Source organism: Homarus americanus, unplaced genomic scaffold (genome assembly GCF_018991925.1).
Source record: "Homarus americanus isolate GMGI-L3 unplaced genomic scaffold, GMGI_Hamer_2.0 scaffold30108, whole genome shotgun sequence".
NCBI lineage: Eukaryota > Metazoa > Arthropoda > Malacostraca > Decapoda > Nephropidae > Homarus > Homarus americanus.
Window position 1 is genome coordinate 9,451,229 of NW_024748109.1, and position 27,149 is coordinate 9,478,377.

General features: G+C 45.1%; 1 protein-coding gene across 1 annotated transcript in view; it reads left to right on the forward strand.

The window, feature by feature from the left end:
- The window catches only part of LOC121880118 (potassium voltage-gated channel protein Shaker-like), a 38,534-nt gene extending 14,988 nt beyond the window's left edge, over positions 1-23,546 (forward strand). Inside the window, exon 3 of the mRNA XM_042387175.1 lies at positions 23,255-23,546. Within this exon, the coding sequence (XP_042243109.1) occupies positions 23,255-23,519 (265 nt within the window). The 3' untranslated portion in view covers positions 23,520-23,546. The remainder of the gene's footprint in view (positions 1-23,254) is intronic.
- The last annotated feature ends 3,603 nt before the right edge of the window (positions 23,547-27,149 follow it).

The following is a 27,149-nucleotide window of genomic DNA, read 5'->3' on the forward strand; positions in this document are numbered from 1 at the left end:
CAATAATAAATAAATAATAATAATTAACGGGTTATTGAAAAGTTCTGCAGCCCGAAGGCTGAAATGTACATTGGACATAAATGACTTATTACATACACTGACATTGGTGATTTAACAAAGCCTTCATAAGAGAATGGTAAAGGAACATACAGTGAACATACAGATTAATGTTGTATGTAGGTCACGTAGATCTTGTGTGCTGAGGTGTTGAACAGCAGACATAAGTGTAGTAACTCCCTCACAGATGATGTTATGAGGGCATCACGTGGTGTAGTAGTTCTCACAGATGGTGTTATGAGGGGCATCATGTGGTGTAGTAATCCCTCACAGATGATGTTATGAGGGCATCACGTGGTGTAGTAGTTCCTCACAGGTGGTGTTATGAGGGCTTGACGTGGTGTAGTAATTCCCTCACAGATGGTGTTATGAGGGGCTGTGTGATGCTGTAGCAACTCATTCACTGCTGTGTAGCATCATGGGGACACCACGTGGTCTGGTGTCACAATTTAGTGAGGAGGTGTGGTCCCAGGCCTCCCTATCGTGAACGGATTAACACATAGCTGGTATTCTTGAGTCTCACTGGCAGTTATCACTGTGTACCTGGGACCTCACTGTGTGAAGGTTAGCTTGTACGACTCAGCTGTTGCTGTTGAGTTGTTTTTCACTGACTTAAGCACTGTTCACCACTATTCAACACTGGTTCCATTCCTTTCCTAAATGAAATAGTAACTTCTGGCGAGAACTTGTTGATATTCCGGTGGGGTTCAGGGAGGGAGTTGGTATGGGCCAACATAACAGTTGACGTGGCTGCTGCCAGAGCAGCGCCAGGCTACGTCTTGACCCTTCGGTGTGTAGGCACACCCCTGAGGGCGACAATCCACACATCAGAGTGATACACTGGGAGCAAGAATTGTCACCCTAACACTTGTTTATGTATTTTTGGCAGAAATAACCACTATTTCTATGGTCGCACTGATGTAAGATTAGTTATATATACTCACTTGGTCGGTTGTCACTACATGAAGTGACCGTTACTTGTGGGAGGCGACCGCAAGGAACACTTGGCCCATTGGGGCGAGTCTCGATGCCACCGCCGCCAAAGTAGGCCTATCGACACTGACACTGGCACTGGCACCTGGCACCTGCACCAGCCGTCCCGCCAAGCACTCACAACTTGCTTGGTGATCGCCGGTGAACACACGGACTATTTGCGATTAATGCCGTAAGGGATGAGAAGAACCTTCGGTGACGATGCTTAGGGTGACATCCGATATTCACGGACACACGTGAAATACCCGCCCCCACACCCGAGTATGTCCTCCAAGAACACTTTAGATCAGGAAGGACACTCCACCCGCGCTGGCCGCCCACTACTACCAACACCAACAACAACAACTATTATGGTAATGGAAAATGATGATTCATGTAATTTTAAGAGAAAAATAGTAAAAATATTGACTGTAATGACAACAGCATCAAGTATTTAGCGATAACGACGAGTTGAACATTGAGCTGCCACACCCTCTTATATCTGCCGGGTACTACATAGTGTTGATGACGAGAACTAATCTACTGCCATAGTGTTGATGACGTGAACCAACCGACTGCCATAGTGGTGAACTAACCTGCTACCATAGTGTTAATAACGTCATCCAACCAGCTACCTTAGTGTTGATGACGTCATCCAACCAGCTACCATAGTGTTGATGACGTGAATTAACCTACTGCCATAGTGTTGATGACGTCAAATTATTTGCTACCATAGTGTTGATGACGTCAACCAGCCAGCTACCATGGTGTTGATGACGTCAACCAACCAGCTACCATAGTGTTGATGACGTCAACGAATCTGTCAGTGGTGCCCAACGAGAACCGCCGTGTGTGTGTGTGTGTGTGTTGGTCCTCAGGCGACACAAACACTGAGGTCTGAGCTAGTCCACTGACCAATAGGGCCTCAATCTAAGATGAGTTGTTGTTGTTATAATGTTTTTACTGCGCTTTAACAACAAAGGTCTTAAGTGTGTAACTAGATTAGTGATTAGTTTCAATTAACAGTTGCAACCTCGATCTAAGATGTGACTAACAGGCTGTCACCTGAAAGGCTCTCAGTCTAGTCCAAGGTCGACGAGCAGGTCGTCAGACTAACAAGTTCCTTTGTAAACAATTAACTGGTAAAATCTCGACTGTAAGCCTTATGAATTCATCCTCATAAAAGGAGTTAGTTAGAAGTCTCACTCTAGGACTGAGTCTAAGTCCTCAGATAAAAAGGACTAGTTGGATGTTGGACTAGCTGAAGAGAGCAATAAATGATCAGTAAGACTTACACTGTGTCTGAAGAGGTCCAACCAGAGAGAGAGAGAGAGAGAGAGAGAGAGAGAGAGAGAGAGAGAGAGAGAGAGAGAGAGAGAGAGAGAGAGAGAGAGAGAGAGAGAGAGAGAGAGCATCTTCCACGACAAAACGAGAGGGCGTATCCTTCAAAGTACTTATCTGAAGAAACATTAGCAAGTCCTTTTTCTGGGATATCTTGAAGGAGTGTTACATGGCAAAAGCAGAGTATACCAGTCTGGTAAACTTCTAGCAAGTCCACCAGCTGAAGAATCCTTCGGGCGTTTTTCACGACGGAAGGAGAAAGAGTATCCTTGGAAATCCTTTATCTGAAGAAGCGCTAGCTTGTCCTCTGTTGGAAAATCCTGGAGAAGTCGTGCACGAAAAAGAGAGAGAAAGAAAGCATGTCCTTAGAAATCCTTATCTGTAGAAATGCTAGCAAGTTGGAGAATCCTGGGGATGTTATCCTACGTAAGCCCCTGGGTGAGGGTTCCAGGACGTGGGGAGATGAAGACCAGAGGGCTGGTCAAGTGGGTCCTGATGACCTCTAGATACTGGGGAGCCGTGGAGGGATTTTTCGCATGTCTGTTTCACGAAAGAGGGAGGAACACACTGCCCTGTCTCACGGAGGAGGTGTGGAAAACACACTGCCCTGTCTTACTGTTTCTGTTGTTACTGCTGTATGATCTCAGGAGGATGGAGGAGCTGTACTACTACGACGCTGTTGCTTCTTATATTAGACCAACTACTACTACCACTACAACTACTACTACCACTACAACTACTACTACCACAACTAACTACTACCACCACCACAACTACTACTACCACCACCACCACAACTACTACTACCACCACCACACTTATTACTACCACCACACTACCACACAACTAATACTACAATTACCACTACCACCACCACAACTATCACCACCACCACCACCACAACTACTACTACCACCACCATTAACATTACTACCACCACCACCACCACAACTACTACTACCACCACCACAACTACTACTACCACCACCACAACTACTACTACCACCATCACAATACTACTACTACTACTACCACCACAACTACTACTACCACCACCACAACTACTACCACCACAACCACTAGTAACACCACAACTACACTTCTCCTTATATTACTATTACCATTGCTGTGACTGCTGTTACTACTCACACTACTACTACTACAACTACTGCTGCTACTTATATTACTACTATCACTGTTATTACTACTACCACAACTACTGATACTACAATTACACTACTACTGCTACAATGACTGCTACTACTACGTTCAGTCGAATAGTTTGTATGTTTAATGGGATGGTTGTGTGTTCAGTGGATGGTTGTGTGTTCAGTGGGATGGTTTTGTGTTTAATGGGATTGTTATGTGTTTAATGGGATGGTTATGTGTTTAATGGATGGTTGTGTGTTCAGTGGGATGCTTATGTGTTTAATGGGATGGTTATGTGTTTAGGGATGATTTTGTGTTTAATGGGATGTTTATGTGTTTAATGGGATGGTTATGTTTAATGGGATGGTTGTGTGTTCAGTGGGATGCTTATGTGTTTAGGGATGGTTATGTGTTTAATGGGATGGTTTTGTGTTTAATGGGATGCTTATGTGTTTAATGGGATGGTTATGTGTTTAATGGGATGGTTATGTGTTTAATGGGATGGTTGTGTGTTCAGTGGATGGTTGTCTGTTCAGTGGGATGGTTGTGTTTAATGGGATGGTTATGTGTTTAATGGATGGTTGTGTTCAGTGGGATGGTTGTGTGTTCAGTGGGATGGTTTTGTGTTTAATGGGATGGTTTTGTGTTTAATGGGATGGTTGTGTGTTCAGTGGATGGTTGTGTGTTCAGTGGGATGGTTGTGTGTTCAGTGGATGGTTTTGTGTTTAATGGGATTGTTATGTGATTAATGGGATGGTTATGTGTTTAATGGGATGGTTGTGTGTTCAGTGGATGCTTATGTGTTTAATGGGATGGTTATGTGTTTAATGGGATGGTTTTGTGTTTAATGATGCTATGTGTTTAATGGGATGGTTATGTGTTTAATGATGGTTGTGTGTTCAGTGATGGTTATGTGTTAATGGGATTATGTTTAATGGATGGTTTGTGTCAGATGTGTGTTCATGATGGTTTTGTGTTTAATGGGAATGTTTAATGGGATGGTGTTTAATGGATGGTTGTTCAATGGTTGTGAGATGTTTGTTTTAATGAGTTAGTGTTTAATGGATGTATGTGTTTAATGGATGGTTGTGTGTTCAGTGGATGGTTGTGTGTTCAGTGGGATGGTTTGTGTTTAATGGGATTGTTATGTGTTTAATGGGATGGTTATGTGTTTAATGGGATGGTTGTGTGTTCAGTGATGCTTATGTGTTTAATGGGATGGTTATGTGTTTAATGGGATGGTTTTTGTGTTTAATGGGATGCTTATGTGTTTAATGGGATGGTTATGTGTTTAATGGGATGGTTATGTGTTTAATGGGATGGTTGTGTGTTCAGTGGGATGCTTATGTGTTTAATGGATGGTTATGTGTTTAATGGGATGGTTTTGTTTAATGGGATGCTTATGTGTTTAATGGATCGTTATGTGTTTAATGGGATGGTTATGTGTTTAATGGGATGGTTGTGTGTTCAGTGGATGGTTGTGTGTTCAGTGGGATGGTTTTGTTTTAGGATGGTTATGTTTAATGGGATGGTTGTGTGTTCAGTGGGATGGTTGTGTGTTCAGTGGATGGTTTTGTGTTTAATGGATGTTTATGTGTTTAATGGATGGTTGTGTGCTTAATGGGATGGTTATGTGTTTAATGGGATGGTTGTGTGTTCAGTGGGATGGTTTTGCGTTTAATGGATGCTTATGTGTTTAATGGGAATGTAATGTGTTTAATGGATGGTTATGTGTTTAATGGGATGGTTATGTGTTTAATGGGATGGTTGTGTGTTCAGTGATGGTTTTGTGTTTAATGGGATGCTTATGTGTTTAATGGGATTGTTATGTGTTTAATGGGATGGTTATGTTTAATGGATTGTTTGTGTAGGGATGGTTGTGTGTTCAGTGGGATGCTTATGTGTTTAATGGGATGGTTTTGTGTTTAATGGGATGCTTATGTGTTTAATGGGATGGTTGTGTGTTCAGTGGAATGGTTGTGTTTAATGGGATGCTTATGTGTTTAATGGGATGGTTATGTGTTTAAGATTGTTGTTTAATGGGATGGTTATGTGTTTAATGATTTTATGTGTTTAATGGGATTGTTATGTGTTTAAAGGATGGTTTGTTAATGGATGTATGTGTTTAATGGGATTGTTATGTGTTTAATGATGGTTATGTGTTTAATGGGATTGTTATGTGTTTAATGATGGTTATGTGTTTAATGGGATGGTTATGTTTAATGGGATGTTGTATGTTCAGTGGAATGGTTGTATGTTTAGTGGGATGATTTTGTGTTTAATGGGATGGTTATGGTTTAGGACTATGTGGGTGAACACATAGGTCAATATGTCCCGAAATAGTACATGTATATACCTCATTTTGGACATGTAAGCTAAGCACCGCCCACATTGGCTCGTCTGAATATGTCATTGGCTGGATCAAGCAGGAGAGGGAGGTCACGGTTATGAGTCCATTTAATTATATCAATTGTCAATCGGGCAGACTGCAGGAGGGTCAGGAAGCTCTTTCTGTCCCCACGCTGTTCGATCACATACAAAAACTTAAGTGGGATTTCTGTTTTTTTTAAGAATAAGTAAACAATGATAAGATAAAACATTTATAAAGAGTAAATTAAAAAAATCAGCGTTATCAACACTCTTCAATAAAAAGATAGTAAATTTTAATCTTATTTTCAGTTATCTGACATTTCCTTCATATATTCCGGTCTGATTTTAACTTGAGTCAGAGTATGAGAATTCGAAAATACCTTTCAGTTGATCTCTCAAACTAAAGTTCAATTGATCTTTCGGGGTACCTAAAATTCAGTTGATCTCTCGGGTGCCTAAAGTTCAGTTGATTCTCTAGTGCCTGTGCCTAAAGTTCAATTGATCTCTCGGGGTGCCTAAAGTTCAGTTGATTCTCTGGCGCCTGTGCCCAAAGTTCAGTTGATCTCTCAGGGTCTAAAGTTCAGTTGATATCCCTAAGTGCCTAAAGTTCAGTTGATATCCAGGGTGCACAGAGAATGTAGTTAAACTAACCTAACTTTTCCTGACATAACCTAACCTAACCTTGTAGAGAAGAGGGGAGTGGAAAACCAGTTGGCAAGGTCATGCTGATTTACTTCTCTATAAATGTTAGTTTGACCACCCAACTGTAAACAACTTTCGTGTGTGTGTGTCCGTCCGTCCTACAAACTAGTACCTGACGTATTTTTCAGGGCATAACATAGCTCTCGTGTACAGTATATTAAATGTTACGTTATCAGTACACCGATAGCATTAGATAGGTTTAAAGCGTTACCGAAATATATAACGCGTGGCTGGTGTACAGGTAGAGGTACAATGGTTAACTCATCTCTCCTGTGCTTCGTGAGGAGGAGTTACAACAGAAGCCATACTGTTTATCCTTCACGCGACTCAAGTGGAACAGTGCACGAGTATAATACATCTTAAATAGACGCCTTTATCATACATAAAGGCGTGTTTCTTATCAAGTGGTTCAAGTGGACATTGTTTTATCATAGTGTTCTACTTTGGAGTGGTATCTTAGATCAGTAATTTATGGGGTATATTTATATTAGTGTACATCAGGGTCGCTTCATTACTTTATTTTAAGAGGTGTATATATTTCATCACAGTACTTAATCCTTCTAGTACTTCAGTGGATGATTATAAACGAGCTGTAACTAATCGCCAACGAATTTAATATAAACAAAAGTGTAAAAAGAGTCTTGACAGTTATAACCTATAGTGTTATTCTATCAACGCGATCTGTGCAGCATCCCCGAATGGGAGGTGAATTTGGTCAAATTCAATAGACGAAACACAAGTATTTGCCAATTACATTTTCCAAAATAGAAGATCTCCCACCAATCACACTTCAGGATGCAATCATTCTGCTAAGTTCTAAGATAGATATACCAGGCCTCACCATTTCGAATATGTCATGGAAGCGACACATCTATATAGTTGTTAATGTTGTACAGATGCTGTAGCTACTTCACTACTGAGCAGTTGCTTCAGGGTTCATAGGAGGGATTCGTTCTGACTGTCACACCAAAAAGGAGGGGGGTACACGTCCCACCAAGAAGGAGGAGTACACGTCCCACCCAAGAAGGAGGGTACACGTCCCACCAAGAAGGAAGGGGGTACACGTCCCACCGAAGAGGAAGTACACGTCCCACCAAGAAGGAAAGAGGCGGGGCTTACCTAAACCCTTGCTAATAATGTCATCAACGTCGGCAAGGTAAAACAAAAATAAAAATAATTCCCGCATCTTTACCTGATCGATCAATATGTCATCAAGTCACTGTGAATTTTTGGGTACGTGGTCTGTTGTAAGACGCTGAGACGCCGTGAACGATGCTTAATAACGCTGAGGGTGATGCAGGAGAAAGGACATGACTGAACGGAACCTTGATGCACCTTTAATACAAGTAATGGCAAAATTTAGTTACCAAGACCGTGAGAATAATCATAACAGCTGAAGCACCTTTGAGGAAATACCACGAAGATGAAAGAACCTGGTGGTGATGGTGTAGGTGGTGTGGTGTTAGAAGTGGTGGTATAGAAGTGAGGTGGTGTTGAGGTGATGGTGATGTTGGTAGTGATTGTGGTGTGGGGAGGTGATGGTGGTGACTGTGTTAGTGGTGGTAGTGATTTTGGTGGTGGTGGTGGTATGGGTGATGGAGGTAGTGGTCTGTGAAGGTGTTAGGCGCTGTCGAAATTGGTAGTGTTGAAGATAATGATGGTGTTGAGGTGATGATGGCTTTGGCAGTGTTGGAGGTGGAAGGAGACGCAGGGAGGTGTGTGGGGGAGGCAGGGATAAATAAACTCACACACACATAATAATAATGGTTGCCCTTGTCTAACGAGGATGGCCGGCCCTAGGGCTACCTAGGCGTGAATTTGCTTAAAGTGTAGAAACTGCGCCAACGCAACAACCACACCCTAAGTTAACGAGTTGCTGTCAAGGTATAGTCCGAGAAGACCGGACAACTCGCCAACTGCACCGGCTAACCATTACACCGGAACACGATCTAAATCTATTAACATCCAGGTTTCCAATATATTATTGGTTACATAACTCAACCAGGACCACTCAAAACTCTCTAAAGCTACACACCTACCATACAGTTACGGTACACACCTACCATACAGTTACGGCACACACCTACCATACAGGCACATTACACACCAACCATGCAGGCACAGTACACACCTACCATGCAGGCACAGTACACACCTACCATGGCACACAGTACACACCTACCATACAGGCACAGTACACACCTACCATACAGAGATACGATACACACCTACCAAGGCACAGTACACACCTACCATACAGGCACAGTACACACCTACAACAAAAGATACGACACACACCCACCATACAGTTACACACACCCGCTACATGCAGGCACAGTACACACCTACCATGCAGGCACAGTACACACCTACCATACAGATACAGACACACACCTACCATACAGGTACAGTACACACCTACCATGGCACAGTAACACCTACCATCCAGGTAGCGGTACACACCCACCATACAGCAGGCGGTACACACCTACCATGCGGTACACACCTACCATACAGGCACACCACCTCCCATAAAGGTACGGTACACACCTACCATACAGGTACGGTACACACCTACCATACAGGTGCGGTACACACTCCACCACAGGTGCGGTACACACCTACCATACAGGTAATGGTAACACTCACCATACAGGTACGGTACACACCTACCATACAGGTACGGTACACACCTACTACAGGATGGCAGCTAACACCTACCATACAGGTGCGGTACACACCTACCATACAGGTGCGGTACACACCTACCATACAGGTACGGTACACACCTACCATACAGGTACGGTACACACCTACCATATAGGTACGGTACAAACTCACCATACAGGTACAGCACACCACCATACAGGTCGGTACACACCTACCATACAGGTAGTATGGTACACACCTACCATACAGGTACGGTACACACCTACCATATAGAACGGTACACACCTACCATACAGGTACGGTACACTTCTACCATACAGGTACGGTACACACTTACCATACAGGTATGGCACACACCTACCATACAGTACGGTACACCTACCATACAGGTACGGTACACACCTACCATACAGGTACGGTACACACTACCATACAGGTAAGGCAGGTAATAATACCTGGCTACACACACCTATACAGGTAATGGTACTACCATACAGGTCGGTACCACCTACCATACAGGTACGGTACACACCTACCATACAGGTACGGTAACAATACTCCATATAGGTATGGTACACACCTACCATAAGGTACGGTACACACCTACCATACAGGTATTGCACACACCTACCATACAGGTCGGTACACACCTACCATACAGGTGCGGTACACACCTACCATACAGGTATAGGTACACACCTACATACAGGCAGTACACACTCACCATACATATGTACACACCTACCATACAGGTATGGTACACACCTCCCATACAGGTTAGTGTACACACCTCCCATACAGGTCGGTACACACCTACCATACAGGTATGGTACACACCTACCATACAGGTATGGCACACACACCTACCATACAGGTACGGGTACACACCTACCATACAGGTACGGTACACACCTACCATACTGTACGGTACACACTCGCCATACAGGTACGGTACACACCTACCATATAGTAATGGTACACACCTACCATACAGGTACGGTACACACCTACCATACAGGTATTGCACACACCTACCATACAAGTACGGTACACACCTACCATACAGGTAATGGTACACACCTACCATACAGGTCGGTACACCTACCATACAGGTACGGTAACATCCACCATACAGGTGCGGTACACCCTACCATACAGGTACGGAATACACCTACCACATGTACGGTACACACCTACCATACAGGTGCAGGGCTACAAACCTACCATACAGGTACGGTACCTACCATACAGGCTACGGTACACACCTACCATACAAGGTCGGTACACACCTACCATACAGGTACGGTACACACCTACCATATAGGTACGGTACACACTACCATACAGGTACGGTACACACCTACCACATAATATATGGTGCCACACCTACCATACGGTACGGTACACACCTACCATACAGGTATTGTACACACCTGCCATAAGGCATGCACACACCTACCATACAGGTACGGTACACACCTACCATACAGGTGTGCTGCACACACCCACCATACAGGTACGGTACAATACCATACAAGGCGCAGTACACACCATAGGTACGGTACACACTTACCATACAGGTACGGTACACATCTACCAAACAGTATGGGTACACACCTACCATACAGGTACGGTACACACCTACCATACTGGGTACGGTACACACCTACCATACAGGTACGGTACACACCTACCATACAGGTACGGTACACACCTACCATATAAGGTATACCACCTACCATACAGGTGGTACGGTACACACCTACCATACAGAGCAGGCACACCTACACCATACAGGTACGGTACACACCTACCATAAGGTACGTACACACCTACCATACAGGTCGGTACACACCTACCATACAGGTCCGGTACACACCTACCATACAGGTGCAGTACACACCTACCATACAGGTACGGTACACACCTACCATACAGGTGGGTACATACACCCATCATGCAGTAACGGCACACACTACCATACAGGTACGGTACACACTCTACCATACAGTTATGGTACACACCTACCATACAGGTCGGTACACACCTACCATACAGGCATGGTACACACCCTACCATACAGGTCGGTACACACCTACCATACAGGTATGGATACACCCCCAATTACAGGTGCGGTACACACCTACCATACAGGTACGGTACACACCTACCATACAGGTGGGTACACACCTACCATACAGGTACGGTACACACCTACCATACAGGTACGGTACACACCTACCATACAGGTCGGTACACACCTACCATACAGGTCGGTACACACCTACCATACAGGTACGTGTACACACCTACCATACAGGTCGGTACACACCTCCATACAGGTGCGGTCACACACCTACCATACAGGTACGGTACACACCTACCATACAGGTGGGTACACACCTACCATACAGGGGTACACACCTACCATACAGGTACGGTACACACCTACCATACAGGTACGGTACACACCTACCATACAGGCATTTGGCACACCACCATACAGGTAGCGGTACACACCTACCATACAGGTGGGGCACACACCTACCATACAGGTAGTAGGTACACACCTACCATACAGGTGCTGCGTACCACCTACCATACAGGTACGGTACACACCTACCATACAGGTACGGTACACACCTACCACAGGTAACGGTACACACCTACCATAGGTACGGTACACACCTACCATACAGGCACACACCTACCATACAGGTGCGGTACACACCTACCATACATGGGGGCTGCAGTATATAGTTCTTCATGTACAGTTTGTCAAAATTGTCGACATGTCTGTGTATAACCGTAAACAATGATGATACGTGTGGGTACACACGTGCTCATATATATATACACACACTTTGGATGTCACGCATACACACACAGCCATAAATGTACTACATACATCATAATTACACATACCTGCACTACTTGTGCATACAGATCCATGATGTATACATACATACATACATTGTGTATATTACGGGTATACACGTGTATACAAAGCAATAAAGTGGTGCGGTGACAAATCTTAGTGAGGCAGATCCTGTGAGAATCAATACGAGACGCAGGCTGGCTGGAGAGGAACACACTCTCCTCTCGCCTTAGAGAAATGGGGAGGAGAAGGGGAGAACACACCTCTTCTCCAGAGAGAAGGGGAGGAGAAGGAGGAGAGGAACACACTCTCCTCTCGCCTTAGAGAAATGGGAGGAGAAGGAGGGAGAGGAACACACTCTCTCGCCATAGAGAGAGAAATGGGGGAGGAGAAGGAGGAGAGGAACACACCTCCTCTCGCCTTAGAGAGAGAAATGGGGAGGAGAAGGAGGAGAGGAACACACCCCTCCTCTCGCCTTAGAGAGAGAAATGGGGAGGAGAAGGAGGGGAGGAACACACCTCCTCTCGCCTTAGAGAAATGGGGAGGAGAAGGAGGGGAGGAACACACTCTCTCCTCTCGCCATAGAGAGAAATGGGGAGAGAAGGAGGAGAGGAACACACCTCCTCTCGCCTAGAGAAATGGGGAGGAGAAGGAGGGGAGGAACACACCTCTTTCTACAGAGAGAGAAATGGGGAGGAGAAGGAGGAGAGGAACACACTCTCCTCTCGCCTTAGAGAAATGGGGAGGAGAAGGAGGAGAGGAACACACTCTCTTCTCGCCTAGAGAGAGAAATGGGGAGGAGAAGGGAGAGGAACACACTCCTCTCGCCTAGAGAGAGAAATGGGGGAGGAGAAGGAGGGAGAGGAACACACTCTCCTCTCGCCTTAGAGAGAGAGAAATGGGAGGAGAAGGAGGAGAGGACACCTCTCTCGCCTTAGAGAAATGGGGGAGGAGAAGGAGGGAGAGTAACACACTCTCCTCTCGCCTTAGAGAGAGAAATGGGGAGGAGAAGGAGGAGAGGAACACACTCTCCTTTCGCCTTAGAGAAATGGGGGAGGAGAAGGAGGAGAGGAACACACTCTCCTTCGCCTTAGAGAAATGGGGAGGAGAAGGAGGGAGAGGAACACACTCTCTCTCGCCTTAGAGAGAGAAATGGGGAGGAGAAGGAGGGAGAGGAACACACCTCCTCTCGCCTAGAGAAATGGGGAGGAGAATGAGGAGAGGAAACACACTCTCCTTTCGCCTTAGAGAAATGGGAGGAGAAGGAGGGAGAGGAACACACCTCCTTTCGCCTTAGAGAAATGGGGAGAGAAGGAGGGAGAGGAACACACTTCCTCTCGCCTTAGAAATGGGGAGGAGAATGAGGAGAGGAACACACTCTCCTCTTGCCTAGAGAGAAATGGGGAGGAGGAGGGAGAGGAAACACTTCCTCTCACCTTAGAGAAATGGGGAGGAGAATGAGGGAGAGGAACACACTCTTCTCTGCCTAGAGAGAGAAAATGGGGGAGGAGAAGGAGGGAGAGGAACACACTCTCTTGCCTTGAGAGAAATGGGAGGAGAAGGAGGGAGAACACTCTCCTCTCACCTTAGAGAAATGGGGGAGAGAATGAGGAGAGAACACACTCTCCTCTTGCCTTAGAGAAATGGGGAGGAGAAGGAGGAGAGGAACACACTCTCCTCTGCCTTAGAGAAATGGGGGAGGAGAATGAGGAGAGGAACACACTCTCTCTGCCTTAGAGAAATGGGGAGGAGAAGAGGAGAGGGCACACTCTCCTCTGCCTAGAGAGAGAAATGGGGAGGAGAAGGAGGGAGAGAACACACCTCCTCTTGCCTTAGAGAGGGGAACAGAGAAGAGGGAGAGCCCCTTCGAAATGAGGAGAGGAGAGAACACCCTCCTCTGCCTAGAGAGAGAAATGGGGGAGGAGAAGGAGGGAGAGGAACACACCTCCTCTTGCCTTCGAGAGAAATGGGGGAGGAGAAGGAGGGAGAGGAACACACTCTCCTCTTGCCTTAGAGAGAAATGGGGGGAGGAGAATGAGGAGAGAACACACCTCCTCTTGCCTTAGAGAGAAATGGGGAGAGAAATGGGGGAGAAGGAGGAGAGGAACACACTCCTCCCTAGAGAGAGAAATGGGGAGAGAGGGAGGAGAGGAACACACTCTCCTCTTGCCTTAGAGAAATGGGGGAGGAGAAGGAGGGAGAGGAACACACTCTCTGCCTTAGAGAGAGAAATGGGGAGGAGAAGGAGGAGAGGAACACCTCCTCTCTCACCTAGAGAAATGGGGAGGAGAATGAGGAGAGGAACACTCTCCTCTTGCCTTAGAGAAAATGGAGGAGAAGGAGGGAGAGGAACACACCTCCTCTTGCCTTAGAGAAATGGGGGGAGGAGGAGAGAACACACTCTCCTCTCCCCTGAGAGAGAAATGGGGAGAAGGAGGAGAGGGAACACACCTCCTCTTGCCTTAGAGAAAATGGGGGAGGAGAAGAGGAGAGGAACACACTTCCCTCTTGCCTTAGAGAGAAATGGGAGGAGAGAAGGAGGGAGAGGAACACACTCTCCTCCTCGCCTAGAGAGAAAGGGGAGGAGAAGAGGGAGAGAGAACACATCTCCTCTTGCCTTAGAGAGAGAAAGGGAGGAGAGGAGGGAGAGGAACACACTCTTCTCGCCTTAGAGAGAGAAGGGAGGAGAGGAGGGAGAGGAACACACCCTCCTCTCGCCTTAGAGAGAGAAAGGGAGGAGAAGGAGGGAGAGGAACACACCTCCTCTCGCCTTAGAGAAAGGGGAGGAGAAGGAGGGAGAGAGGAACACACTCTCCTCTCGCCTTAGAGAGAGAAGGGAGGGAGAAGGAGGGAGAGGAACACACTCTCCTCTGCCTTAGAGAGAGAGGGAGGAGAAGGAGGGAGAGGAACACACTCTCCTCTCGCCTTAGAGAGAGAAAGGGAGGAGAAGGAGGGAGAGGAACACTCTTTCGCCTTAGAGAGAGAGGGAGGAGGAGGGAGGAGAGGAACACACCTCCCTCACCTTGAGAGAGGGAGGAGGAGGAGAGAACACACTCTCTCGCCTTAGAGAGGGAGAAGGAGGGAGATTAGTTGTATTAACGAAGGAGAATTGATAATAACAGTGTGTGAGTGAGGTGAGGAGAACAGGAAGAAGGAATTATAATAAATGAGAGTGAAACTAAGATAAAGTGAGATAGACAGAGGAATAAATAGATAATGAGAGGAGGAGAAGAAGGGGAGAACGAAGAGGCAGAGGAAAAGGAAGAAGAAGAAGAAGGAACTATGAATTAAAAGAGATTTGAATATTAGACAAAAAATAAATAAAATATTGAGAAAATTTACTTGATGAACAATAACAATTTAAGACAAGTGTGAACAAAAAGTTGAGGGTTACATACACACATACAGACATCAGTCCATCTGTCCTTCAATCCTTCCTTCCTTCCTTCCTCTCATCCTCCTTCCTTCTCCTGCCTTCTCTATCTAACTGTTGTCGAGTTTACTTGTTTACTCATCCTTCTCCTCTTTTTATCTCCCTTTCTTACTTCATCTCCTCCTCCAGCTGTGTACTGTCACTTCTCCACCTCCTCTCTCTCCTCTCTTCCTCCCTCCCTCTCCTCCTCTCTCTCTCCCTTTCTATCTTTCCTCCATCATTTTCCTCTCTACTCCCTCCCCTTCCCTCACTCTCCCCCCCTTCACTCTTCTTGGCTATTTCAAATGATGGTTAGAATTGAGAGACGTAGGGCTGGTGAGGGCAGACCTAAGGGCTGGTGAGGGCAGACCCAAGGGTTGGTGATGGAGACCCAATGGTGGTGATGGGAGACCCAAGGCTGGTGAGGCAGACCTAAGGCTGGTGAGGCAGACCCAAGGGTTGGTGATGGGAGACCCAAAGGTTGGTGATGGGAGACCCAAGGGCTGGTGAGGCAGACCCAAGGGCTGGTGACGGCAGACCCAAGGGTTGGTGATGGAAGACCTAAAGGTGTGGTGATGGGAGACCTAAGGGCTGGTGAGGGCAGACCTAAGGGCTGGTGAGGGTAGACCTAAGGGTTGGTGATGGGAGACCCAAAGGTCGGTGATGGGAGACCCAAGGGCTGTGAGAGGCAGACCCTAATGGTGAGGGCAGACCTAAGGGTTTGTGATGGGGACCTAAAGGTTAGTGATGGGGAGACCCAAGGGCTGGTGAGGGCACCCAAGGGTTGGGATGGGAGACCTAAAGGTTGGTGATGGGAGACCTAAGGGCTGGTGAGATCAGACCCAAGGGTTGGTGAGGGCGGACCTAAGGGCTGTTGCGGGCAGACCTAAGGGTTGGTGATGGGAGACCCAAAGGTTGGTGATGGGAGACCCAGGGCTGGTGAGATCAGACCCAAGGGTTGGTGAGGGCGGACCTAAGGCCGCTAGGGCAGACCCAAGGGTTGGTGTTGGCATCAAGGGTTGGTGAGGGCAGACCTAAGGGTTGGTGAGGGCAGACCTAAGGGTTGGTGAGGCAGACCTAAGGGCTGGTGAGGGCTGATTTGGCCTCCTGCCTCAAAAAGAATTAGCCCTTCGATCGTTATACTTATGGTCCCTGAAATCATGGCCAAGAAAACTAGTATGTGAGAGGAAGAGAGGGTGTAGATGAGAGAGGGAGGAGGAGGTGTAGATGAGAGAGGAGAGAAGGTGTAGATGAGAGAGGGAGGAGAGGGGTGTAGATGAGAGAGAGAGGAGAGGGGTGTAGAGAGAGAGGGAGGAGAGGTGTAGATGAGAGAGGGAGGAGAGGGGTGTAGATGAGAGAGAGAGGAGAGGGGTGTAGATAAGAGAGGGAGAGAGGGGATGAGATGAGAGAGGGAGGAGAGGGGTGTAGATGAGAGAGAGAGAGGGGTGTAGATGAGAGAGGGAGGAGAGGGTGTAGATGAGAGGAGGAGGAGAGGGGTGATGAGAGAGGGAGGAGAGGGATGTAGATGAGAGAGGGAGGAGAGGGGTGTAGATGAGAGAGGGAGGAGAGGGGTGTAGATGAGAGAGGAGGAGAGGGGTGTAGATGAGAGAGGGAGGAGAGGGATGTAGATGAGAGAGGGAGGAGAGGGTGAGATGAGAGAGGGAGGAGAGGGGTAGATGAGAGAGGGAGGAGAGGGGTGTAGATGAGAGAGGGAGGAGAGGGTGTAGATGAGAGAGGGAGGAGGAGGGTGTAGATGAGGAGAGGAGAGAGGGGTAGATGAGAGAGGGAGGAGAGGGTGTAGATGAGAGGAGGAGGAGAGGGGTGTAGATGAGAGAGGGGGGAGAGGGTGTAGATGAGAGAGGGAGGAGAGGGGTGTAAAGGAGAGAGGGGGAGAGGGTGTAGATGAAAGAGGGAGGAGAGGGATGTAGATGAGAGAGGGAGGAGGGGGTGAGGAGTAGAGAGGGAGGAGAGGGTGTAGGTGAGAGGAGGGAGAGGGGTGTAGGGTGAGAGAGGGGAGGAGAGGGATGGAGCAGAGAGGTGAGGAGAGGGATGTAGATGAGAGAGGAGGAGAGGGGTGTAGATGAGAGAGGAAGGAGAGGGTGCAGGAGAGAGGGAGGAGAGGGATGTAGATGAGAGGGAGGAGAGGGGTGAGATGAGAGAGGAGGAGAGAGGGTTTTAGATGAGAGAGGGAGGAGAGGGATGTAGGAAAGGGGAGGAGAGGGGTGTAGATGGAGAGAGGAAGGAGAGGGTGCAGTGAGGAGGGAGAGAGGGATGTAGATGAGAGGGAGGAGGAGGGTGTAGGTGAGAGGAGGGAGGAGAGGGGTGTAGATGGAGAGAGGGAGGAGAGGGGTGTAGGTGAGAGAGGAGGAGAGGGATGTAGATGAGAGGGGTGAGGAGAGGGATATGAGAGGAGTGTAGATTAAAGACGGAGGGAGAAGAGGTGTGTGTGTGTGTGTGTGTGTGTGTGTGTGTGTGTGTGTGTGTGTGTGTGTGTGTGTGTGTGTGTGTGTGTGTGTGTGTGTGTGAGAGCGCGCGCTGGAAGAGGAGGAAGAGTAAGTGAGAGAGATTTATATAAGAGGGCTGGGAGAGGTAGAACGGGTTGTTGGAGAGGGCTTGAAAGGGGTGTTAGAGAGGTTGAGAGGGAGAGGTAGGGAATGGAAGAGAGGGGAGGTTGTGGATAGGAGAGAGATGGGGCAGAGGAGAGGGAGGAGAGGGAGGACATGGAAGGTTGAAAGAGGAGGCAGGGAGAGGGAAGAAAGGGGAAGGTAGGAGATAGGAAGGAGGGTGGAAATGGGAGAGGGAGAGGGTGAAGGAGGTGAGGGAGGAGAGGAGGTAGGAGAAGGATGGAGAGGGAGGGAAGGAGGAGTGGGCAGAGTAGGAGAAGGATGGGAGAGGAAGGAGGAGAGATGGGAGAGGTAGGTGAGAAGGATGGAGGGAGGGAGAGGGAAGGAGGAGGATGGGCAGGAGGTAGGTGAGAAGGATGGAGGGAGGGGAGAGGGAAGGAGGAGAGATGGGCAGGAGGTAGGTGAGAAGGATGGAGGGAGGGGAGAGGGAAGGAGGGAGAGATGGGCAGGGAGGTAGGTGAGAAGGATGGAGGGAGGGGAGAGGGAAGGAGGGAGAAAGCAATGAAGTAAGGGAGTGGAGGAGATTGAGTTGAAGGTTGACAAAAAGTAAAACAGAAAAGGAAAGTATATGAAAAGAAGGATGATAAAACAAGAGACGGAATTAAAGAAACGATAGAAAGTTGTAGTATGAGAGAGAGAGAGAGAGGTTACTATTAAACCTGACACCTCTGTGTATAAGAAATAATACAGGAAATTCAGTCTCACAGATATACTGTATTTTTTCCCAGGATTAACAGCGGAAATTACAAGTTCACTCTCCTTCAAACACACAAGTAATTGCTAATTAAAGAAGTTAAATTGGCCTTACTTCTTTTTTACACCTCGAGGCTTTTATTGACTAATTGGGATCATGTTTATAGCTGTTATGATTTAGTATAAATATTCGGCGTGACTGGGAAAACAAATTGTCAACATTATTTTTTAAGTTCTGTGATTTATTTGACTGGTTTTAGGTCGGGATAATTCAAGTTCCAGTACTTTTTCTTTTTTATATGGGTTCGGTTATCTTCAAAGGGTATATTGGTTCAGGGTTTGGGATGGTGGGTTTCATGGGGTTCAAGATGGTGGGTTCATGGGCTTGGGATGGTGTCTGGGCTTAGGATGGTGGGTTCATGGGCTTGGGATGGTGGGTTCAGAGTTTTCGTGATGGTGGATTCAAGGGTTCAGGGTGTTAGATTCAAGGGTTTGGGATGCTGGGCTCAGGGGGTTCGTATTTCCGAGGCTCTAGGTTCAACGTTCGGCTTTTTCAGAACAGACCTATTTTCAATCCGAAATACCTCGTCATACCCAATTTGTCCTTCTGATACTAATATGAATTTTAAGTAGGACCTACATTGGGATAGTTTGGATATCCTACAGTTTCAGATCCTACAATATATACGCTGAAGGATATTACATGCCACCGAAGGGATCCTAAAAGTGGAGTCCATAGCTACATATATATATATATATTTATATATATATATATATATATATATATATATATATATATATATATATATATATATATATATATATATATATATATATATATATATAATAGGAGATGAAGTTGTCCTCGACGGTCAGTGTGTCAGTTCTTGTAATGAAGGAAGCAGCAGTGGACCTCCTGAAAACACACAAAGGCTGGCTGTCAGGTGACCGCGGATGGAGCAAAGACCCTTCCCCTGTCAGGTGGCTGCGGATGGACCAAAGACCTTCCCCTGTCAGGTGGCCGCGGATGAACCAAAGACCCTTCCCTGTCAGGTGGCCGCGGATGACCACAAGGACCCTCCAACCTGACTGATGGCCACGTATGGACCAAAGACCCTCCTCTTGACAGGTGGCCATGGATGGACCAAGGACCCTCCTCCTCCTGACAGGTGGCCACGTATGGACCAAAGACCTCCCTGATAGGTGGCCACGGATGAACCAAAGAACTTCCTCCTCTTGACAGGTAGCCACGGATGGACCAGGGACTCCTCTCCTTGACAGGTGGGCACGAATGACCAAAACCCTCCTCCCCTGACAGTCACGGGCGAATCAAGCGCGCTCTTCAGGTCTAGTCCCTACCAGAACACTACGGTCATCCCTCCCAACCTTTCTGGTTACTGACGTAGGGTGTTGTATGATGGTGTTGTAGGTGTGTAGGGTGATGTTGTAGGGTCGTGTTGTAGCGACTTGAAGGGTAGTATTGCAGGGTGACGTAGGATAGTGTTGGGTTGTGTAGAATGATTTAGGAAGGTGTATCATAGTGACGCTATTGGATACTACAGGGTTAAGGTTTGGTTGCGGAAAGGAGTGTGTATTGCTAAAGATGCGTGAGGGCTGAAGGCTGCCCCGTGATGCTGGGTGACAGGGGATCGTGTAGGGTGATGTAGGGAAAGGTCTACCACCCATAATACTTATCTTACTCAACGAATCGTTTAACAGGTTACTTGTTTTCCGTTGTTTTTTAGATTACTGTGAATTAGAATCTAAGGCCCGCCTCTAGGTGTTTTGTCGTGTTTACAGTATATTGTTCAATGTATTGACATATTTGTGTAAGTCTTTTAGTTTGTATGACAAGATAATTTTGTTTAACATTAGATAATACTGTATCCTAACGTCGAGTATCATTGCATCCATTTATTATCTTTACACTCAAGGTAAGTTTCTACACTGACAACATCTTATCAATGACAAAACAACTATGCCAGTTGAACTTGTGGATGGAAAGTGTTTGTACGGGAGCTTGTGGTTGGTTAAGAAGTAGTCAGTTGTTGACTGCAGGGCCGTCCATTACGTCAAGACAACAAGTCCTGGTTGAAATGTTTCAGATATCCCCAACCAGGTCTTGTCTTGACGTAATGGACACCGTAATAATGAACACTATACCGTGTGCCATCCGCCAGATGCAGCCGTAGTAATAACTTAAGATAATATACACGCAAAGATGTTAAATGATCCCTTCTTGGTAACTGTGAAGGAAGGTAAAACCATCTGTGCTGACTGGTGAACAACTACACACCATTCATAACAATTACCCGCCCAGCCAGTCAACAACTGACTATGCACGGAAAGTTCGTATACCTTTGTGTGAAAAGTGAAGGGTCGGTTAACTTAATTCTGTCAGAATATCAGAGTTGACCTGCACCTGACTAGTGTTACTCAGGTGTGCTGCACCACGTGTAAGATCTTCAAGTCACCGTCACGAGTGGTGTTCGTTTTCTAACTGTTAAATTGTGGTGAGTCTTCGACCACTGTGACTTGGTTGTGTCTTAGAACTTTCCGTGAGGAAGAAAGGAATCATGATATAATGTCCTGAAGGACGACGGCCCAGTTAGGAGGAAAGGAACGATATATGAATATGGTCTACAGTAGCTTTATCTTCATATTCTTATTTTTGGGGAGAGGGAGGGGTAGTGCAGGACCACTGGAAGGAGGAAGTGGTTCAGGGCCACGGGATGGGGTAATGTGGTCCAACGCCACTGGAAGGGGCAGTAAATTATAATATTCAGTTGACACAGAAAGGACGACACCAATATTTCGCTAATGTGTACACCGTGACAAAAGTTCGTTCCCCTGGGTGAAACTGAACCACGGGAATGAATCTCCGAATTTACTTACTATCATCTGGTGCGGGTGTGTTGTTTTATCTCATCTGGAGTCGATGTTGCTTCAGTTTGGGAGGGGTGAACTTTTGACCTTTAATGTACAGTCCCCAAAAATGTATCGTTAGATTTTCCGTCGCTTCATTTTGAAAGCCTTGGCGAAATGCTTTATATGATCCCCAGTGCATCACCATAAGTTGGTACGCCTGCTCACCATATCAGCAATAGCTAGAGATGGGGAGGAATCGTCCTAGTGACACACTATAATAGATACTTCAATATAACAAGAAATCCACGTGTAAAAGCCTCTGACTGATGATTACAATAACACTGAAATATACATTGAATGGAAATGTTTCGAACATCATGAAAGACAGACCTCAAAACGGACATTTCACCAGTACGTCGTTATATTAACGTAGTTTCATTTATGCTGAGTTTCACAGCTTCACAATATGCCTACTCAAGTTGTTCACGATATATCTGATTTATGAAGAGTGACAAAATAATACTTGATATTAGAGTGAACAGCTACAGCAATATAACACTATATCGCTGCATATAAGATCTCCCATGTTACTGATATGTAAATGTTTCAAATCAGTGGACTTGCAGGCAACAGAACCCCGTCCACCTACAGAAGGACATTTGTGTAAGTTTCAGTGTGGCAGCAGTTGTTTCATGGCGCCTAACCCATCGCGATACTGTGGGTTCGCTTACCCAGTTCTCCTTGTTATATATCAGCGTTACGTATACCTCTGTTGTGAAGCCCAATAATAGCACCTCTCGCATCTTATGTCACCCTGTTGATTCCTCGCTCCATTCGATGTAAGATCCCGTTGATGACTGGCATGATGGTGTCCATTTACAACATCCACTTTGAGTCGGGTAATATATGATCTGAAGCCTCGGATGATCACATATTCGATAACGCATACTGTATACTCATTCATGCTCAAAGGTCGCGGATTTAGAACTGCCAACCGTTCAGAAAGAGGTTGAGTAACATTGCTCGGAAAGCCTCGAATCACATCGACCCCATGACAACGATACTGTTGGAACTGTACAGTACAATATAGATAAAGTGGGATAAGTTTTAAACTGAGAAAAAAAGAATTGAAGATTAAAAGATGACTGGTGATGTTACTTGTTATTTTATTATCAATAACTGTGACCTACAGCATCTTGTCACTTCTTATTTCTTGTTGTGTGTTACCATTTTGCTTGAGTTAGGAAAGTTATCATAATTTTATTTTATACTATGACACCGTGGTTAACTTTCATAATTCAATGACCCTAAGACTCAAATGCTTCATAAACTCTAAGATCTGGCAGTGACTACCGTTGAGTCCCCAGATAATAACCACTTAACTATAAACATCTTAATATGTCACATATATAAAAGCCTTCAGTGCAGTAATGGTGTAAGGAATGAATTATTGACTATGTTATGTTTTGTGTTTATATGCCCAGTGCCTCACCCGATGTTCTCTTGTTTTGGTCCACAGGAGGATGAAGGCTTCATTAGGAAGAAGAGCGGCCACTCCCGGATAACGAGTTCCAGAGGAAAGTGTGGCTGCTCGAGTACCCGGAGAGCTCGCAGAACGCGCGTGGTGGCCATCATCTCCGTCTTCGTTATCCTCCTTTCCATTGTGATCTTTGCCTTGAGACACTACCGGAATTCAAGCACTACAAGGTGTTCAATACCACGACCAACGGCACTGTGGAGGAAGACGAAGTGCCCGAAGTCACGGATCCTTTCTTCCTCATAGAAACCATTTGTATCGTTTGGTTTTCCACTGAACTATTAGTGAGATTTTCGCGTCGCCACCAAAGGAGTGCGGAAAGACGTCATGAACATTATCGATATAGTAGCTATCATTCCTTACTTTATTACATTGGCGACTGTGGTAGCCGAAGAGGAGGGAGAGGTGATGGTCATCCCTGCAGAGACACTTTCCCCGCACGAGAAGGGTCCAAACCAGGCCATGTCTTAGCCATTCTACGAGTTATTCGACTGGTCCGAGTATTCAGAATATTCAAATTGTCTCGACACTCCAAGGACCCAGATTCTAGGAAGAACGCTCAAGGCATCCATGAGAGAACTCGGTCTGCTAATATTCTTCCTCTTCATCGGTAAGTCTGCCAAAATCTCCATTTGTTGTAGCCTCACCACTGTCAATCTGTCAATACCCAGCATTGGCAGCTACGAGTCTGCCTCTTGGCGTAGACTCTGTGACCCCTTTCTTGCTGTTCTTGTCCTGAGTGTAGGTGTAAAGTAGACGACACCCACTGAGTAGAATATATTAACTCTATAAAGATCTTTAACTTGTAGATATTGATAACAATGCATAAAGTTAGCGAATATTATATCGAGTTAGAAGTATTTCATCATTATCAGACTTCTGGAACAGCTTTGTATCTTGTGAGATGATATTTGTTGTAGACCATCGTTAGGTAGACGTTCTTTAAAATACATAATTATATTCCATCTTGTAAACGCTTAAAACTTAATATCATGTTATTCACAAATATTTTCTTGAGCTCTTGTTTTGTAGAGTGGAGACCACACGGCTCTCATTATCCATAACTATAGCGTCGTGTCACTTGATGTTAGTTACAGTTTGTCATATTTCGTAAGTGTATTTGTATGTTGAATGTCTTGATAGTAATATATAAAGGTGATAGTCATCATTTAGCTATAACTATATTCTTGTTAATTCTGTAAATATATTATAAGTAGTTATATCGGCGTTATGGGGAACAAAAACTAGATAAAAAATTTCTTCTGCAGTTCCCAATTTACTATCGTAGACATTTTTCACGATTAGCAACTGCCAGTGATTTTGTGTATATATGAATATACAGATTGTTACTTTTCAGGATGCTTGTGTGTTCATGTGTGGCTTATAGCTTGTTGGGAGCTTGTCTGTTTGTCCTCCGTGCATGTCGCAAAACTCTTCTACTCTGTCTCTTTAGTCAAATTATTAAAGCCGTTAATACCGTTAAGGACGGACTCTGCAGGGTAACTCAAGCTTGAGGGTGATGAGCTGGTGGTGGCTGGGGAACCACTGAGTTGTATCTCTTGTAAAGTTTTTTATAGCATGCTCCGATGACTTAGGCTTCCTTCTTAACTGTGAAGGGATGTAGGGACCAAGTAATGTGCTAGACAACAGTTAGTTCTTTTTCAAGGTTTCTGCATTTTTTATTATTGTTTTATTTTAACTAGAGTAGGTTAGACTATTAGCCACCGCTCTGACCTTAGCAGTTCTCTTGTCAACTTTGTATCTTTACATGATAATGCAACGTAACGTTGGTTCACTCTTTTATATTAGTTGGTTTGTTTTACGGGTTTAGGCATCCCTCCTTAGTTAGTGTTAAAGAAAATTTTTATGATTTATGTAATAAAAAGGAAATAATATCAGCTTGTTCTGTAGTGCTTCCTTATTGGGGAATATTTTATGGACAGCGGAACACTGAAAGAAATTAATGGTATTATATCACTTAAAATTTAATGTTCCATCATTATCATAATTTAACCTCAAAGCAGGAAAATTGTGATATTTAGACAGTAGTGTTTGATAGCACCATACCTTAAGAGTTTGTAATTGGTTGCACTGAAAGGTTACAGGTAGCGGTGTGGAGCACAAACTCTTGTACCTCGTATCTGTTTCTAACGAGGTGAGGAGAGCAGAACAAGAACCCCGTACTCGACTCCGGGTCTCCTGACGGTGTCGACTTTATCTTTCCATGAGTCCTTGGCCTTAATCGCTGCCAGCTGTAAGATAGTAGATAGTCACCCTTGTGAGTACGGAGATCCGCCCATACCGCATTTGTGCACAACTTATGTGAAGTTGATTCTCAAACTGAGTATTAACCACAGTGTTAGTCAAATATACGTAGGCGACGTGTACCTGCATATCCGAGAGCGTTACAACCTAAACCCCAGCGATGAGGCGCCGTTACCTTAGTCCTATGACAGGGTGCTACGGCCAGAATCGTCGAAGCTGCGCCTTGCAAATACTGACCTGTCGTCCATCAATGCTCGTGAGATCTCTGAATTTAGTGGCTGGTTTGTTTTTCTTGAGTATCGAGTGGTGAGGGAGCCACACACCGATGGTGCCGAGTGGGTGGCACCTCTGGCACTTCTCTCAAGTTTGTATAGGAGCCTCGTTCTCCTTTGTTTGTCGTGTTTGTTCCTTGTGTTATTCTGAAGCTCTTTTTGTTATTCTCGAAGCTCTTGTTTGTCGTGTTTGTTCCTTGTGTTATTCTCGAAGCCTTTTGTTTGTCGTGTTTGTTCCTTGTGTTATTCTCAGTTTTTTGTTTGTCGTGTCCTGTTTGTGTTATTATTCAGTGTCTTTGTCGTGTCTTTTTTTTTTTTATTAACCCTTTTGATTTGTCTCTGTTTACATACCCTGGAACACCATTGTTTGTCATACTTTAACTTATTAGTTTCTAATCCTTTAGTTTACAATACTGTATAGTCATCTGTGTCACATCTTACCGTAATGCCTTTTATCTCTTGTTAGTCATATCCTAGTTTACAGTTTATCCTATTTACAGTTTATCCTAGTTTACAGTTTATCCTAGTTCAATAGTCAATCTAGTTTATACAGTCTATCCTAGTTTACAGTCTAGAGTCATCTAGTTACAGTCTATTCAAGACAGTCTATCCTAGTTTACAGTCTATTCAAGTTTACAGTCTATCCTAGTTTACAGTCTATCCTAGTTTACAGTCTATTCAAAGTCTATCCTTTACAGTCATCAGTTACAGTCATCCAGTTTACAGTCTATCCTAGTTTACAGTCTATTCAAGTTTACAGTCTATCCTAGTTTACAGTCTATCCTAGTTTACAGTCTATCCTAGTTTACAGTCTATCCTAGTTTACAGTCTATTCAAGTTTAAGTCTATCCTAGTTTACAGTCTATCCTAGTTTACAGTCTATTCAAGTTTACAGTCATCCTAGTTTACAGTCTATCTAGTTTACAGTCTATCATAGCATAGTCTATCCTAGTTTACAGTCTATCCTTTACAGTCATAATAGTTACAGTTTATCCTAGTTTACAGTCTATCATAGTTTACAGTCTATCCTAGTTTACAGTCTATCCTAGTTTACAGTCTATAATAGTTACAGTTTATCCTAGTTTACAGTCTATCCTAGTATATCCTAGTTACAGTCTATCCTAGTTTACAGTCTATTCAAGCTTCATACAGTTCAGCATCCTAGTTTACAGTCTATTCAAGTTTACAGTCTATCCTAGTTTACAGTCTATCCTAGCTTATAGTCTATATAGTTTAGTCTATCCTAGTTTACAGTCTATTCAAGTTTACAGTCTATCCTAGTTTACAGTCTATCCTAGTTTACAGTCTATCCTAGTTTACAGTCTATCGTTGTCTAGTT